The following is an 18,809-nucleotide window of genomic DNA, read 5'->3' as shown; positions in this document are numbered from 1 at the left end:
CATTAATCTCTAAAGACCCAGAGAAAAGAATATTTAATGTGTGAACACTTTGTGTTTCCAACCAACTTTCATATAATATACTAAAAAAAATCTTATTCATTTGAACACACTCACCCAACATGCATTAGCACTCAAACGATGAATGTACAAAATATAAATAAAAGAGGATGCCTCAATTAAAAAAGCCAGAGCCATAGAATGACAAAGTTATGAAGGGGAGTAAAAAAAAGAGGCCAGTTTAGTGAATTTTGCTTTTGAAATAATAAAATTCATCCATCTCACTGTCTCATTGCCTCATTTTCAATATTCTTTGACCACAAAGCATAAAAACTGTCATGGGAGCATAAAAAAACGAAAAACGCAAATATACAGGACAAATTTGCGGTCTAATGAGAAGTCAATTCTCTGCAAAATAAGGGTAAATGTTATCCTTGGCAGCAAGGAAAGAACTTTATATATATATGCAAAAAACTATGATCTAAAAATGTTATAAACGCCATAATGTACTTATTTTAAGGATGGAAAAGAAATTCCAATTGAAAATCTCCATGAAAATTGTTAATATTCTTCAACTTTCCATCAAATCGTGATATGACACACACACATCATTTAAATATTTCACTCTCTGTGCTGTGTTATTTAACCTCTGAATTAAGAAGGGCATCAGAAATATTTGTGGTAGTCACGACGATGATGGCACTAATCGAGTGGAGTCACAATGTGGGTGGATGAGTTCAATTTTGAAATTTATTGCTAAATTGACCACAAGACAATCTGTTCGACAGGAGAAGGCTATCGTCAAAATAGAAAAGTTCAAATTGATAACTTTTTTTCACCTCATTTATTCGACGGAGACTATTTTCTTTGGTGACAGCGACTTACATCAACATTTAAAACTTTAAGCAGTCTGTACTTGAGATAGGACAAAGTGTTGATAAATCAATAATTCCTCTTTCTCACTATGATGACATCATAGTTAACAATTCAAGGGTCTTACAATTAAGATTGTGTGTAGATATAGATGAAGTTTGTTTGAAAATTTTCAAGATGTTGCAGTTTGATATAAGTTGAATGATATGCTATATTTCTAATATAAAACGCATCGATCCTTTTCAAAATAGGAAAATCCTTTTGAAAATAGGAAACACTTAAACTATATGAAATAAGGAAAAGGAAATATACAGAGTTTAAAGACTGGAAGTTTCCCATTTCCTAAAGTTTTATATTTCTAAATAAAAACAAATTCCAAAGATTAAATTCTAATAAATCCACTTCCCCTTATATACAATGCTCAATCATAATTTTTACAAAAATATTGTTTGTTAGGATATTAGAAGAGTTAACACTTTAAGGACAATAAACACAATTTTAGAAGGCCGTATGAAAAATTTTATATTTGGGTAACCGGTGGTAACCCAATCGTCCTTAAAGAGTTAAACCGGTTAAACCTAAGGCCTAAAGACCGTTTTAGATGAACTCGACTAATTCGGATACATCTGGGGTTTAGCTACATTACGGACGATCCCCAATTTCTAAAACAGGCATAAAGAACCACAAAATTTTGTTGGATCCGTCAGGAAGTCTGTAAGGACAAGGCTCTTAAAACAATCGCGTTGGTCGTTAGAGGTTTCTCCAGAACCCTTAGTGTTCTTCCTAACGATCTATTCCCTACGACAATCCAAAATAAACTAATTCTTAATACTAATTCTCTCTTCAAAACCCATTCCGAAGGGCTAACTCACAAGCTAACATTAGAAACGCTCTTATGAGAAATCGGCGACGCTCCGAGAGATATCTACATGTTAAGAGACAGAAGGTTCATTTGCCCATTGTCTCATAATTCTATTTTTTTCATAATATTTCGTCTGTTACTAAATAATTTATGTTAAACTATGAGACCAAACGTTAGGTCGAAATAAGGTTTTCGTTTTTCATGAGAGAAAACAATATATTCTTGATTTCGAGAATTTTGCTTTTTATTTTCAGTACATCAGATCGGTTTACCAGTTCACCACTGATTTGGTTAACTTTATAGATCGCTCAAATGTATGAGACTGAGTGATAGCACTTGTATAATTGAATTATCGTTTCAGTTTATTCAGCTTCATAACCGATCAGGATCCCTTCAAACATTAATAAAGCCCATAATACAAAAATCGCCTTGTGAGAAATTCTCCGGAAACTCCAAGAAGCTATTTTTAATCGTTAACTCTCTAGCTTTTGCAAGAACTATACGGTGAAATCTAATTAATTTCTTCTTGCAGTTTGACGAAGTTCTAGATTTTTTGTTAGTGAAACAAAATCAATATCCCATAACTAGCACTTCTTGTTTTTCTAAAATTAAACAATAAATATTTCTGGGTCAAATTATACCAATATTTTTGAGAAATCTTGGAAGATAGTCATTGTTTCAAAACTGGGTAATGCCTTAAAAAATTAATAGAATATATAAAAAAAAAATATCTCAAATCACTTGGAAAAGAGCAAATTGCTGCAAGGTTTACAGGATAAAGCTCAAACTTTCCTAAAGTGTTATTGTATTATTTTAAAACGTTTTCCCTAAAATTCTTTAGATTGCTCAAAAAAAATCTAGATCATTTTGATCTAAAAAAAATAGACAGTTTATTTCTTATTCCTCTTAATAAAAAAAGAGTACAGTAAGTGCGGGGGACTTTATCTCCTGCAAATGACTTTGACACCCTTCTCTGTTCGTAAGCTTTTCTTTATTTCTAAAACAAGGATGCTCTTTACCGATTCGATCTACCATGTCTGATCGGTAAAGTCCATCCTTAAGTTCTATAAATAAAGAAAAGCTTATGAACAGGGGGTGTTAACTCTTTCGTCTCTTTTGGGACTCTGAGTACCCAAAGCAGCATATGAATATTCAGTGAAAAACAGTGTTTTTTAATTATTCAGAACTGAGAAAAATTCAATTCTTTTGGATGATTACAAACTATAAGGATGTCCAAATGTAAGATATTTTTTGTAGGATCTCAATTAATTCCTGAGCTTAGATATTTTTGATTAAAAAATTGTGAAATTGGCTTGCAGCATTTTTTAATCAAAAATATCTAAGCTTAGGAATTAATTGAGGTCCAACAAAAAATATGTTACTTTTGGAAATTCTTATAGTTTGTAATCATGCACAAGAATCTGATTTTTATCAGTTCTGAATAATTAAAAATCATTGTTTTTCGTAGAATATTTATATGCTTCTTTGGGTACTCAGAGCTCAGAGTCTCAAAAGAGACGAAAGAGTTAAAGTTACCCACAGGGGACAGCCACCCGCACTTACGATTTTGTAATATATAGATCAAACGGTACGAGATATCGAGCTTCTGTTTTTAGTGAACGTGCATTAAAAATCATTATCTAGAAAGGTTTTCTCTCTTTTTGCAAGTACATAATAGAATTACCATGGTTTTTGTCCTGTTTTAGACTGGTTATAATTTGATTTAAGTACCAGACAACCCTTAAAAAATCATATCACCGTTTAAAATGCTGTGGTCTAAAATGTCATGAAAGGTTTTTCTAACCCTTAATTTTAAACCCTCCCATCCTTAAAGGACTCAACTAGCATAAATAAGCATTCTTTGAAAAACAAGGATATGCTCTAATTTTAGTTTTTTTTTTAATTTTCGTACATGTATCCAATAAGAAACAATTTATTGGGACCTTTTAAATTCTGCAATGTGTTAAGAGCAATATTTCACTTGAAAACTTATTGTTCATGAATTATGTACTGAATGACATTAAAATCTGATCCAGTATTTATAAAGAGGGGTCCCGGTCAAAATCCCGAACGCCAAAATCCCGAAAGCCAAAATCCCGAATTCTTAAAAGTGTCATAGCTACTCCCATAGATACTCCCATAGCTAATCTTCTGTGTCTTAGGAAATTATTCTAAATATTTTCCTCCATAATTTAATCCCTTTCAGGATTTTGAAAATTCGGGATTTTGGTTTTCGGGATTTTGATTTTCGGGATTTTGGCTGCCACCGATAAAGAGAACTATTGCTCTGCAAGTGGTATTGGTTTTTTTTTTGACAAAAGAAATAAATCTTTGATTAATTTCTCAACGCTTCACAAAAATATTTTAAAGGTTATTCCTCCTTGAACTATCCCCCAAGTTTTAACAAATATTGATTAGAAGAAAATGGTAAAAAGCACAATTGGAAGAAGACTGTCGCCCAGGGAGAGATAGTATTTTTCCAGGAAAGCAAGAGATATTTCTAGACGATCGTGTAATTCCTTATCACGTTTACTCTGATAAGTGAAATCAATCACTATTTATCTACTGCATTTTCAATCTTACATAATACACGCCCAGAAAGAGAAGACTTGGAGGGACAAACAGAAACTGAACACATTCCCACTTGCGACTTATGACTGAGGGAGTCATTGGATTAAAATAAATTCCAAAGTGACTCAAATCTTTTGCATCCCTTTGGCTTCACTTAATCTCTTTCTGCTGAACTTCTTCACGATCATCAGAGAGTGCTTCTGCTGAACAGAAACACCAAACCTACAAGGCTAGATTTTCCAGCAAGCAAAAAGTGGTTTTTATGTTTTCACCGCAAGTTCCTTATCAAGTGCATCCGGAAGATGTTTTGGCCGGAGAAAATCTATCAAGAGTACTGCCCAAGTAGTGATCGCAGGAAAGGAAATTGGTCTGGAAAGCGGCTGGCTGGAGAATCGAACACACACTTTCACCCACCCACCGCCTCTTGAGTTTGTGTGCGAGGCCGCGAGAAACAAACACAAGTGAAAAATTGGAGAAAAATCAAGAACCACACCTAAAAGATGCCGCATCTTGCCCCGATAGCCCCAAATTAGCAAAACTACCCGGTATTTTGTCACAGAAAGATGATAAAAATCACTGCTGCAGAGAAAATAGTAGGGAAAAGTGCCATTTTTTTGTTTTTCTTTTGCCGCGACGCGCCCCGCAAAGTGAGAGGAGGCGAAAAATCCGCCGCCATTTCAGTTGCCTCGAAAAATTTCGTGAGCCCCAATTTTCACATCGACTTGCCGGCAATATTTTGAAGATATATGCATTATTTTTACACTCACCGTCTAGCTGAGGGGTTAATCCACAGTGGGAACACAATTTTTCACACAATTTCACCTGATTTTCCTCGAAATTGCATCAAGATCCGCACACCGAAAATTCTACGCCCGTCTGACGTCGTCTTTCCAAAAAAACTCGCACTTACTTTCCAACAACTTTCCAATCGGTTTGCTTTCCAATTGAAACGGGAATATTTTTATTCACCACACCGATTTGAAATTCACCATATCCGAGACACAATCCATTTGGAAATCACTGGCTGTCACCAAAGTGACGTGTAATTTCGTGGGCAAAAGCTGCCGTGTTTTTGTGAATCCTCTTTGGAGTTTTGTGTTTCTTCCTTGTGCAAAAATGCTTGATTTATTCACAATCTTCACCAAAGGTGGCATAGTGTTGTGGTGTTTCCGGGGGACGAATGAAATTTTCGCCCCATCGGTTAATGCCCTCATTCGCAGTGTCATTCTTCAGGTGAGTCTCTGCCCCTGCTCTTTCCACTCACATCAAGACTTCCGGGTGTATTGTCATGGTTTTCGTGGTTGTCTCTGCAGGAACGCACTGGGAAGAATGCCTTTGACCACAACGGACTCACTCTCCAGTACAAATTGGACAATGAGTTTGAGCTGGTGTTTGTTGTGGCCTTCCAGAAGATACTTCAGTTGGGCTACGTGGACAAGTTCCTCAGTGACATCCATCTGGAATTTCGGGATAAGTACAAGAATGAACTGAGAGCTGACAGCAAAAATTTCCGGACTTTTGACTTCCAAGAGGAGTATGGGGCCGTCTTGAGGGCTGCTGAGGAATGGGGCAAGTCTCAGGCGAAATTGCCTAAGCAGATGCGCTCCTATGAGGATTCGGTCAAGTCCAAAAAGACCGTAGCTTCCATGATTGAACGCAAAGGAGACTCCAAGGAGAATGGTCAGCCCAAGAAGTCTGTGAAGATTGTCGAAGTGAAAGAGGAGAAACAGCCCGAGAATGTGAGTCCCAATGGACTGAGTGAGGATGTGATTGCAGCCAATCGGCGAAAGTTGGCCGAGAAGTTGTCTGGGAAAAACAAGCCCCAAAACAAGTAAGTCGCACGAGGTCATCCAATTCGGTGGGATGACTTTCACTTTCTGCGTTTACCTAAAAGAACCGCCTGAATGATACCCGAACGCTTGAAATTTACCTTGCAGGAAGGCACCAAAGTCACCGCAGGATAAGGCAGGCAAGAAGCCTCGTGTGTGGGAACTGGGAGGCACCAATAAGGACTTGGCTACGCTGGATCGTTCCAAGGATAAGCCTGAGGATGTAAAGAGTGACTTCACGGCCAATAATGAGATGATTGGCACTATGCGTGGTGGGATTCAGGATCTGGAAGTGGAAAGTGAGGATGAGGAGGAATACTCCGAATCTTCCAGCGATGAAGCTGATGTCAAGGTCAATACTACGAAGGCATCTTCCAAGAAAACGTCAGGGATGTTTTCCCTTTTCCGTGGCCTGGTGGGTTCAAAGAATCTCACCCAGGATGACATGCAGCCGACTCTGGAGAAATTGAAGGATCATCTGATTTCGAAGAATGTGGCTTCAGATATTGCTCATAAACTCTGCGATTCTGTGGCCACGAAGCTCGAGGGAAAGGTCTTGGGGACTTTTGACACAATTGCTGCCACCGTGAAGACTACCCTCACGGAAGCTCTTGTGCAAATCCTCTCGCCCAAGCGTCGCGTTGACATTCTTCGTGATTGCTTGGAGGCCAAGAAGAACCAGAGACCCTACGTCATGACCTTCTGTGGAGTCAATGGCGTGGGAAAGTCCACAAACTTGGCTAAGATCTGCTTCTGGCTCATTGAGAATAATATGAGTGTTCTGATTGCGGCATGTGACACCTTCAGGGCGGGAGCTGTAGAGCAGCTGAGAACCCACACTCGTCATCTCAATGCTCTTCATCCGGCTGAAAAACACGGAGGATTGCAAATGGTTCAACTTTATGAAAAAGGATATGGTAAGAATCCAATTTGTTTTCCTTATCTTTGGAGATTTGGTTTTAGAGATAATTGCTAAAAAAAATATTTGAATGATTTTTAATTTCGGTCTTCATTTATTGATTTTGCGTAATTACAAAAAGCAATATTTTATTAAGATTTTGCCATTTATCTTTGATTTTTTAATCAAACGGAGATACTAGGTCGACTCGAAAGTTCTTGCGCAATTTATTTACTCGGTAATACAATATGATTCCAATAGAGTCAACAGTCAACACATTTGATTCTTATATACCTGCAATATTTATTCATAAGAATTTATCCAATTTGAAAAAGTTTTATCCTGTTCGAGTCATTTTATTCAACAAAGACAATTCTGCTCAGTAAATTAGTAAAAAGTTAGTTTAAATTTTTTAGTATCGCTGAAAATGACGAGAGAAAATACATTTCGTTTCAGTAAAAAAAGTAAAAAGTTATCATAAATCCCTTTAAAGTTTAAACCTAATCGAAAATTTCAAGATGATGCAAAACTTCTTCATTTTCTCATTGCAAAAACTCTTTTAGAATTTTCTTTTAAATTATTTGAAAATTTTAATAAAAAAAATAATTAGAAGAATGAAGGAAAAACGTTTTTGATTAGTTAGTTAGAATAGGGTTAACCCTTTCCGGAGTGGAGCATATGCTGGAAGTCAATTTCACCATTTTTTAATAAAAAATATCTAAGCTCAGCAATTAATTGAGGTCCTACAAAAAATATTTTACATTTGGATATCCTTATAGTTTGTAATCATCCAGAAGCATCGAATTTTTATCAGTTCTGAATAAATAAAAAAAAAAAACATTGTTTTACACAGAACATTCATATGCTGCTTTGGGTACTCAGAGTCCCAAAAGAGACGAAAGAGTTAAAGGAATACCTAGAAATTGTATCCTATCCTGACCTATTGGCACCCTATTTTGTACTATTTTAGATAAGAAATGCAAAAAGATAATGGATAAGACTTCCATTTTATTAGATAGGGTAAGTGTGTCAAATTTTGGCACAGATGTATGCAAGCACCAAAGTCATAAGTTTGAAATGTTGTATTAGGTGAGATTCTTAACAATCTCACCTACTATAATCCTAACAAAATTTCATGTCGTCCGATCGAGCTCAAACTTGGCCAAAATGTGTTTCAGCACTTCCTGATCACGAATATATATGTGGCTAATTTACGTTCCCGGCCGGCCGGCCGGCCGCTCTTTGGAGCTTAATAGCTCCTAAACTAAAAGAGATATCGACTTGCGGTTTCCGGCAAAGGTTATATATCGGGTGAAAATTGCAACATGGTGCATTGACCCCCCACCCCCCACCCCTCCTTCCGCCATTTTGAAGACCCCCCTTTTTTTGTTTTCTCAATAGCTCCGCCCCTATGGCATCGAGCGGGTTCAAATTTTAGTATGTTATAGCTGGGCCTTAGAGCTTTCCATCAATACCAAACTTAAGGTCCCCCGACCCCCCTGACCCGAGCTATAAGGGTCCAAAAAAAATTTCTTAAAATGGCCATAACTCCGGTTCTAATTGTCAGAATTTAAAAAGTGAGGGCTTTTTGGAAAGCTCTCATGAAATGCCACTTCCCCTTCCAACATCGCAGGTTCATAAAACCACCGCTAGGGGCGCTATTATTAAAAAGAAAATTTTTAAATTTTATAAGTTAAATAACTCAAAAATTCCATTGTGCATCGGGCTGAAATTTTAGTATGTTGTAGCCCTTGATTATACCTATCAAACAAAAAAAACCTTAAGTCGATCCATAACCCCTGACCCGAGCTATAAGGGGTCAAAGTTCGAACATTGACCGGCCTCTATCTCCGGTTCTAATTAACATAGCGACCTAAATTTTACCTTTTTGGTTTCGTCTCGATAAGCACTTTCAGATGGAAGTTCAAAAAGTCACCACAGGTGGCGCTGCGATAGCGTCAAAATTCATCGAAATTCAAAGTCATTTTTCTCAAAAACGGCATTGTGCAAGTTAATGAAATTTTAGTATGTTGTAGTCCAGTCTAGGACGTTTCCAAAATGGTGCGTATGTGCGCTGTGGTTAAAACAGAACCGGAGATATGAGGGGTCAAAGTTCACAAAATTCAAAAAATCATATCTCCGGTTTTATGTGACCGATTTTGATGAATGAGGGCTTAAACGAAAGATCTCACCAAATGCTACAACTTTCTAAAATATTTGAACTTCGTGGGACCAACACCAGGGGCGCCACAGTCGAAAAACCAATTTCAATATCACATAACCTCAATTATCTCAACACATGCTTAACCGATTTTGATGATTACTTCGAGATAATTGTAGAGAACATTTGTCTCTACATTTCGTTCATACATCATTTTCCGCTCAGACTACGCTATCACTCCGATTTTGCCGTTTAAGTGTGAAAAAATTGATTTTTCCCATAATAACGCTTTGAAATCACTCAGATGCCAATTTGACTGCCTCTACTTCACCAAGACACTTAAAATAAGGTTTTAAATGGAAAGTCCCACAAAATACAACAATTCTTTGATATAGTTGAAGTTCAACAAATGACTACTTGGGGCACTCTGGATGAAAAAACGAGTTAAGAAACAAAAAACCACGCTTATCTTGGCTTGTGAGTAATCGATGAGATCATGTTCTATGGGAAAATTATAGAGAACATTCTGGTCTACATTTCACCCATATATCACTTTTCTGCCAGTTCATCCAAATCCTTGATATTTTGGTTTAAATACAAAATTTGTATAATTTCACGAATTTGATTCAAGATAACTGAATGGCGATTCACAATTTCAGCTCTAAATCGAATTTGCATGCACTCCGAGTTAGCTCACGTTAAGAATCTCACCTACATAAGCCGGTTAGGATTATCTGTCCCTTTTAAGTTATTAATTGTTGTAGTTACTATTTCACTAGTAAAAGTTGTCTTTGATTCTTACTTAACAAAAGTTTGCTTAAAGTTTAGCTTACCATTAAACCTGGAATTTTACATTTTTCACCAGGGGCATGACATTTCCTATGTTTCCCATATGTTTCCAGCGCGCCGAAAAAATTTCGGGTTTAGGGTAAATCTCTTAATTCAAGACCATTTCCAGACGCTTTAACTTTGACAGAAGATTCAACACATTAATTTCATATTTTTTCTGAAGAGAATTACATAAATTTGCTCCTTGACTCTTCTAGAATGTTACTGTTTAGTGAAAATTCTTTAGATATAATTTGAAAAATTCTTAAATACAAGAAAAATACACGAGTGAAAAATGCTTCTATTGGAAACAAATTAATCCAAATGGAGACAAGGGAAAGTTTCTAATTGGAGACAAACAGTGTAAGTGAAACCGCGACGAAAGGCTTCCAAAACCTTGTTGAGTTGCTCTTATGTGCAGGATTTGTTCTTATTCCTGGTCTTTTCTTCTTTCCCATCTAAAACAATAAAAAAATCTCTCCAAAAAAATCATATTTCCCGGGTTTCCTATAGAAGCATTTGCACACACTTCAGAAAAAAACACTTTTTCTTCACGAAATGGGTAATTACTTCATTTGAAAACTTCACGTACCGTTAATAATAAAGATTAACACTTAATTTAACTAAAATTAGCCAGAAATATGACATAAATGTCAAACAAAACGAATAAACAACAATCACTTTATTGTGTTTTTCATTGGAAAACAAGATCGATCTATGAAAAATTCAATGGTGAAAAGGGTGAAAAGGTACACTTTTAATTTTTTTCAGAAATTAAGAAAATAAAATTTGTGAATATGAATGGATTTTCGCTTCATTTCGAGCAAAATTAACTAAATAATGAAACTGAGGTATAGAAAATTTATATTGTAATTTAGTACTGTATTTATCGTGAAAACAGTGACGTTTCCATTTAGAGTAGCGAAAAATTTCCATTTGAAGCAGGTTTTGAATTAGCTTAATTTACCCTATTAGCTACTTTCTGTCAGTGTAGAATGAATTATGAAAAAATATAAATGCAAAATAGAAGCCAACTTAATATTGAATAGGCAACCGAAAACCCCAAATTGGCAACCTACGTGGTTTTGGAGATATCTCGTGAAACAGGGAAAAAATTACAGTAAAATCGGTCGCATTTTTCAGAGCTTATATCACCCTCCTGTTTTTCACGGTGTTCCAAATTTTTAGGGGTTGACTCTATCAAAGTCGTACTGTATTTCACAATTACAGTGGGACCTCGATAGAGTCAACTAATTATTTCCAGGCCTGTTGACTCTATTGGATTCGTTGACTCCATTGGAGTCCGTAAGAAAATAATTAAAATATGAAATTTTGATAGAAAGGGTTATTGTTTTATGTTTTTTTTTCTGGATGACTGGTAAATTCAAAACGACAGTTGAATATTCATTTAATTAATTCAGATGACCCCCTAATAAGTCAACTTAAGGATTATTAATGTGACCCTCATTCGTTTATCCCTATTGCGGTCGCAGACGTAGGACACCCAGGTTAGCAGCCCACGCCTGTCGATCATCCACCACTTCAAATTCCAAGACGACCCAGGGCAAGATCCTAAGTTTGTTTCAACCACCTTATCCCAGATCTGCCCTGAAGTCGCTTCCTCTTTCCAATACTTTTCATGGCTTTTGTACATTCCATGTAGCTATTTTAAAAATGCTGTTGGCGTCGTGGTAAATTTCCCAAGATGTCACTTTCTTGGAAGCAAAACACTATAAAACAGGGTGCAAGCTTGAGATCACAGACCTCCTTACCCAGGAGACATGGATTTTAGGGTGGTTTCCGTTTGGTATTCATTAACGACTTATCGTAGATGCCTAAATAGATACGTGCCTTTCCAAACGAATTGTAACCGAGGACCAATCCAGCATTTCCCTATACGCCACTAGAAGCACTCCCGATGGATGTGTACCCCAACTACACGAGATTTTTGAATACCTTTATATTGAACATGTAGACCTCCTCATTTTCACTCGATTCACTCAAAAAAACGCTCAATACTTTGGACTCTCTACTTTATTACGTGTTAACGTGTCCACGTCCACTCTCGTTCTGTCGCCGTCCGTTGGTTCGTCAGTCCTCGTCCGTCGTGGAGCGCCGTCTCGCGGAACTCCGTCAAATCGTCAGTTTAAATGTCATGTCGGTTGGGTCAGGTCTACAGCTCGGCCAACCTGACCCTGTGATCGGCCTCGATCACCCTACCGTCCGTCTGTCTATTTACATAATAACATGTTCTTTATTAAATGAACTAAATCTAATATAAATTTAAATCTAATCTATCAATAAAGTAATTTGATTGAGAACCCTAACCTACTCGTCTGATTCTTCATTTACGTGCGACAGTCGGCTCTGGTTCTGAAAGCAATCAATGGATCTCCAAAGTCTCATATTTTTTGCTTCGACAATCCCCGAATATGGTATCTGAGTGATTTGGCAATTCTCCACGTCTCTAACCACGTAACGGTCGTGTGGCAGCACCTTTTCTACTACATACGGCCCTTTGTACTTGGGAATCAGCTTCTTATTGGTCCCTACTGTGGTGTCAATGTTTCTCAAAAGAACAAAGTCACCGACCTGGTATACAACTGGAGGCTGATGAGTCTTCTCAAACTGTTTCAGGTTCTGTTCCTGGACTCTCGCTATTCTTTGGGCCGCAGTTTCTCTTAGAGCTTGTAAATCTCTCGTTTCTTCCCCGATACCCTTCGTTTCCAGATACTCTGTTAAGTAATCTATATCATCACCTCTCTGGTCAACTCCAAATAGCAGCTTACTAGGAGTAGTACCAATCGACCTTTGCCACGAATTATTAATTGCGAATTCAACCTTGCTCAATTGTTGGACCCAATCAGAATGCTGCAAAGGTTCACTCAACTTTGCCAACATTGGCGTAATTACTCTGTTCACTCGCTCTACCTGCCCGTTCGCTTGGGGTGACGCTGTCGCCACTTCAACGTGTAAAATATTCCTCTCGGCCAAAAAGGACTTGAATTCGTTTGACTTGAAACAACTACCCTGATCTGACACTATTCTGACTGGGCGACTGTAGTAGTCGAAAAACTTTTTAAGGGCACAGCACACTTCCTTTGCACTGGTGGATGACACTGCATAAAGTTTCGTGAACTTTGTGAACCCATCTACAACCACCAATAAATGTTTTCTTTTCGACTGCAGGGAAGGGAGAGGACCTAGGTGGTCCACATGGAGAGTGTGGAATGGCACTGGTTCTTTTGGAATGTTATACAACGCTTGTTGATTTCTCCGCGACGGGACCGAATAAAATAGACACTTGACGCAATTCTTCACATATGATTCTATCTTTTCTTTCATATCAGGGAACCAGTAATGAGAGCGCATTTTCTCATAACACTTCTGGAACCCAAAATGACCGATCTTCTCATGTACGTGTCGAATGAGATTTACTTCCATCTCAGCTGGTACGTAAAAGTACAATCTTCCTTGTCTATCCTTACGATAGACTTGCCCATCTTTCAGCGCATACATTTTGTGGTCGCTTTTCTCTAGTCTCAACTTCAAGTCCCTTATCACTCCATCCCTACTCTGGGTAGCACTCAACTGAAAATCTACGTCCTCACAATCCACTGCCGCCACCGGACAATTCCTACTCAATGCATCAACATGGTTCATCTGACTCCCACTCCGATGAATTATCTTGTAATTAAAATTCTCCAATTCTAATGCCCACCTTTGAATCCGAGGACTGTGTGTCCTATTATTCAGTGTCATGGCCAAAGACCCACAATCTGTCACGATCACAAAAGGAATACCTTTCAAGTATACTCGGAATCGCTTTAACGCATAAATTATCGCCAACGTCTCAAGTTCGTATGAATGGTACTTGGATTCAGCTGTTGATGCACTCTTTGAAAAGTAAGCTACCGGATGTAACCTCTTATCCTGTTGTCTCTGCAAAATCACTGCCCCAAAACCCAAAGAGCTAGCATCCGTATGCAATTCTGTTTCCTTTTTTGGATCATATATCGCCAACACTGGCGCAGAAACCAACTTCTCCTTCAATCTCTCATATGCATCTCTACACTCATCACTAAACTCAAATGTCACCCCCTTTTTCAACAAATTAAGCAATGGACGCGCGATTTTTGAAAACCCCGCCACAAATTTCCTAAAGTAGGAACATAGTCCTACGAATGAATGCAATTCTTTTGCATTTTTGGGCTCTGGATACCTTTCAATAGCTTCCAAGTGGTCACTGCTGGGACGAATCCCTTCCCCAGAAACTGAGTATCCTAAATACTCAATGGAATTGTATCCAAATTTACATTTAGATTCCTGAATCTCTAGGCCATTTTCGGCCAAACAAATCAACAGTTTCTGCAGCGTATCTACGTGTTCCTCAAAACTCTCACTGGCTATTAAAATGTCATCCATGTATACTATTATCAACCCCTTCTCAATAAATTCTCGCAGAATTCTCACGATAAATCTTTGAAAAACACTTGGGGCATTTTTCAACCCAAAAGGCATCCTCAAAAACTCGAACTGCCCCTCTGGGGTCACAAAAGAAGTGTACTTTATTGAATCTTCTGCCACTTTAACGTGGTGAAACCCACTCTTTAAATCAATCATCGTAAAGATATTCTTTCCCCTCAAATGGTCCAAGCAATCTTCAATCAACGGAAGGGGGTAATTATCACGAATTGTTAATGCATTTAATGCTTTGTAATCGATACACAACCTGGGCTCTCCATTCTTTTTCGTGGTTAACACAATTGGAGACGCGTAGGGAGAGTCACTCGGTCTGGCAATGCCATTATCACACCACTCTTGAATAATATTTCTCACTACCTCTCTATCCGAATATGCTAACCTTCTAGGACGCTGGAAGAATGGAACATCATTCGTCAATCTGATCTTAAGCACAAATCCCTCTGATTTCGCTTCCGCATTAAATTTCTCAAAATAACATTTTCTGATTAGATTTTTCAGCTCTCTCTGGCAACTATTTGACAACTCTGGACAAACACTAATTTCGGGATTCACTACCCCAACAAAACCTTCACTACTTGCACTCGGTACCTTGAAATTACACTCTTGGACAATTACTAGAATGTCCTCATCTCTACCGAAAATTTCGAACACTTCATCGAATTCAGCATTATCTTCCCCATTATCTATTTCTATCCCTAACATCCCTGAAAACGGCTCTTCATCTCTACGGGTTAATTCTTCATATTCCTCTTGGCCACTCATATCAGTCCTCCAGTTTGAAACCCGATCAGTAGACTTTTCCACCCCTGTAGAAAACTGAAGGTCATTCCCAATCTTAGAAAGGTTTGTCACATCATGAACTGAATTTTTATCTTTAAAATTCTCAAGTGCCAATGTGCCCATGACGCACTGGAGGAGACCTGAATAATTGCCAAATTCATCGAAACAAATTCCAGAATCTTTATTAAGAGTTAATCCAATATTAAAAGACTTCATAGCATTTCGTCCCAACAAAACTTCAAATGGCATGACTCTATCTGGGACAACAAATACTTCAATTGGTTTGTTTGAATTCATCAAAATTACTTGACAATGAATCTTTCCATAACTATAAATTTCGGCTCCACTCAGTCCTTTGTATGGAAGAACTTTAGCTTTATCATTGGGGACAAATTTGTCCGGCACTCTAGATCTCTGGATCATACTGATTGGGCTGCCGGTGTCGAGCAAAGACATGAGATCCAATATTACCTCGCCCTCATTAGAACCAGAATCAAATATCACACTTACCTTCTGAAAAACTTTCACGTCATAAGTCACGTCATCTGAGCTAATCCCTGCCTCGTTGGATTCCTCTGCTGCCGCTGATACTCCTGCTGCTCCCTTGGTCTTGTAAAGTGGGCACTGCTTAATCTGATGACCAGCCTTCTTACACTTGAAGCAGGTGTCTCTCTCGCTCCTGGGCTTGGAACATTCCGAGGAAAAATGTCCTCTCTCTGAACAGTTGTAACAGCGGATCTCCTGGGCATTTGCCGTTGATTTGACAGGCAATTTCTCAATTCTCTGCACCGCTGGAGTTGCACTCATCAACTGTCTCTCGTATCTGCGCAGATTCCTTTTCAAATCATCAATTGTGTTGCACCCTGCGAGGATTGAGATATTCGTGGACTTGTCCTGAAGCCCCTCAAGAATTGCGCAGATCACATCCTCCTCAGGTATTGGATAGCCTGACACCAAGGCCTGCATCGCCAAGACATACTGGTGACAAGTCTCATTTGATGTCTTCTTGCGTGTTCTCATCTTATCCAATATCTCTCGCACTGTCAATTCCTGGCCAAATTCATCCCTCAGTGCTTCCCGCAGTTCCGCCCAGGTTTTGAATCTTCCACTACGAATTAGATCCCTTGCTGGCCCACTCTTGATAAGGCGTCGAGCAAATACAAGACGGGATCTGTCAGATACGGCAAAATCATCACAAATTGCCTCGAAATCTTCTATCCACTGCTGCACTCTGAAGCCATCATCGCCTGTGAAAGCCTCTACTGCATTCTCAATGTCTTGGAATGTACATTTGACTCCAATATCCTGTTTTGGAACACTCAATTCACTCAATAATTTCACTAGTGTTGTACGAATCGCGCCTTCATTGATGGTAGCTTGTTGTTTTTCATCATCAACTGGTTTTTCTAGAAGATTCGGGGTCGAACTCTCAATGGAATTTTCCATTTGCAATGTTGGCGTCACTCGCTCTTTAACGGCCAATTTGAATTTGGCAGCCGCCGCTGCTTGCTCATCCACAGAATTTTCCTCATCGGAGCTCACTGCAAAATTTATAGGAATTTCTCGTGCTTTCCATGGGGCGCTCACTCCGGAATCTTTTGCATCTTGATTTTTTCCCTTGTTCACTGCAGACTCTCCCGCGTGTGATGGCGTCACTCCAATGACCCTCTCAAAAAGCGCTCGAATTTGCATGGGAGATACTGTGGAGGGCAGATTCTCTCCTATGTCCATCAAGGCTTGTCTCATCTCCTCCACTGTGGGCCTACTGTACCCCACACCTGAAGCTGTAGACCTCCTCATTTTCACTCGATTCACTCAAAAAAACGCTCAATACTTTGGACTCTCTACTTTATTACGTGTTAACGTGTCCACGTCCACTCTCGTTCTGTCGCCGTCCGTTGGTTCGTCAGTCCTCGTCCGTCGTGGAGCGCCGTCTCGCGGAACTCCGTCAAATCGTCAGTTTAAATGTCATGTCGGTTGGGTCAGGTCTACAAACATAATTAAGTTTTTCGGTAAAAAAAAGAAAAAGGATGCAATATTCGAAGGCTAGCATGTTCGGCAGCTGATGTGCTACTCCTATATCTTCATCAAATATTATATAATCAAAAATTAACGCAAGACGACCTAAATTTCTAAGGGTATGAGAAGATATTTCTGGGCAATTTCGTTTTAGAAAGTTCAAATATTACTATCTACAGAAAATCTTTAAAAAAAAAAAGAGTTGAGGTATTGTAAATAGGTCTCGAAATACCAAGAAATTGAGAGTTTTACTTGTTTTATCTATGAAGTAATTATAAAGTAGGGTGGCGGCATTACTTGCGGCCTCTATCTTTACTAAGGCCTGCCTGCAAAAAAACTTTACAATATCGGAAAATGATTTCGAAAAACCTCAAAATAAAAAATACTTGATATGTTATGATAGCATATCACATTTTGTTTGGTTTTCGGAATCATTTTCTGATAGAAATTGCGACATGGCTATAAGTAAAGACAGGCCACAGTCCACAAGTAATGCCACCACCCTATATGACCATGTAAGATAATTGTTAAAAAATATTCTTTATTTGCATATTTTTGATATATAGTTTTTGAATCATCTCGATTTCCAATGTTTATTGATTCAATTTGTTTCGGGGCAATCATCTTTTAGATGGACCTCTATATTAAATTTAAAAAAAAACTTAACAATAGAAAATGCGAAGGAATTTTTAAACCGACCTCTCTGTGTAAAAGTGCAGAAAATGTAACATTTCGGCTTATCGAATTTGTAATTCAAATTGAAGACATTTTTGCGCACGAGCGTCACGTTTTTTGTGCATAAGTTAAGCCATTTAAAACCACTTAAACTTTTCGTGATTTCCTTGAAAATGCCGTATTTGGTATTGCAAAATTCCAAATTAATTTCCAATTTAGGAAATGCGCAAAATTTTATTCAACTGAAAATCTTTTACAGGAAAAGATGCTGCTGGGATTGCTATGGAAGCCATTCGCTTTGCCAAGGACTCAGGCATAGATGTTGTCCTCGTAGATACGGCTGGACGTATGCAGGACAATGAGCCTTTGATGAGGGCTCTCACGAAGCTCATCAAAGTCAACGAGCCGGATCTGGTTCTGTTTGTCGGAGAAGCTCTCGTTGGAAACGAAGCTGTGGACCAATTGGTGAAGTTTAACCAGGCTCTGGCAGATTATTCATCTAATGACAATCCCCACATTATCGATGGGATTGTGCTCACGAAATTCGACACGATTGATGATAAAGTGGGCGCAGCCATATCAATGACTTACATCACCGGACAACCGATTGTGTTTGTGGGAACTGGCCAGACCTACACGGACCTCAAGGCACTCAATGCAAAGGCAGTGGTTCATGCTTTAATGAAGTGAAGTGGAGAAAAATTAAATGCATTCGGTGTAGGAAATATTCAGAAATGGAAAAATCTTTATGCAACCCACTGTTAATTATCCAGAGAAAAGTGGAAATAAAGTCCGTTGAAATTTAATTTTGAATTTTGTTGACATTTTTCC

General features: G+C 38.3%; 3 protein-coding genes across 9 annotated transcripts in view; 1 reads left to right on the top strand and 2 right to left on the bottom strand.

The window, feature by feature from the left end:
• The window catches only part of LOC129802101 (spectrin beta chain), a 43,273-nt gene extending 38,136 nt beyond the window's left edge, over window positions 1-5,137 (bottom strand). For all 7 annotated transcript variants that reach the window (XM_055847715.1, XM_055847679.1, XM_055847704.1 and 4 more), the window contains exon 1: window positions 5,071-5,137. The gene's annotated coding sequence lies outside the window, so the exon portion shown is untranslated. The remainder of the gene's footprint in view (window positions 1-5,070) is intronic.
• A 51-nt stretch (window positions 5,138-5,188) lies between these two features.
• Window positions 5,189-18,784, top strand: LOC129802138 (signal recognition particle receptor subunit alpha homolog). The gene is made up of 4 exons (XM_055847736.1): window positions 5,189-5,536; window positions 5,617-6,134; window positions 6,241-7,049; window positions 18,238-18,784. Exons 1-4 carry the CDS (start codon window positions 5,420-5,422, stop codon window positions 18,666-18,668), a joined length of 1,875 nt encoding a protein of 624 aa, XP_055703711.1. The 5' UTR covers window positions 5,189-5,419; the 3' UTR covers window positions 18,669-18,784.
• LOC129802158 (uncharacterized) lies at window positions 15,626-17,265 on the bottom strand. Its single transcript, XM_055847759.1, has 2 exons — window positions 15,795-17,265; window positions 15,626-15,717 (listed from the first exon to the last, which is right to left on the bottom strand). The coding sequence occupies exons 1-2, from the start codon at window positions 17,082-17,084 to the stop codon at window positions 15,691-15,693; spliced, it is 1,317 nt and encodes a 438-aa protein (XP_055703734.1). The 5' UTR covers window positions 17,085-17,265; the 3' UTR covers window positions 15,626-15,690.
• Window positions 18,785-18,809: the final 25 nt, after the last annotated feature.

The sequence above is a fragment of the Phlebotomus papatasi genome, chromosome 1 (assembly GCF_024763615.1).
Source record: "Phlebotomus papatasi isolate M1 chromosome 1, Ppap_2.1, whole genome shotgun sequence".
Classification (NCBI taxonomy): domain Eukaryota; kingdom Metazoa; phylum Arthropoda; class Insecta; order Diptera; family Psychodidae; genus Phlebotomus; species Phlebotomus papatasi.
Note: the sequence above shows the minus strand (reverse complement) of the source record. Positions and strands in the feature narration are given on the sequence as shown.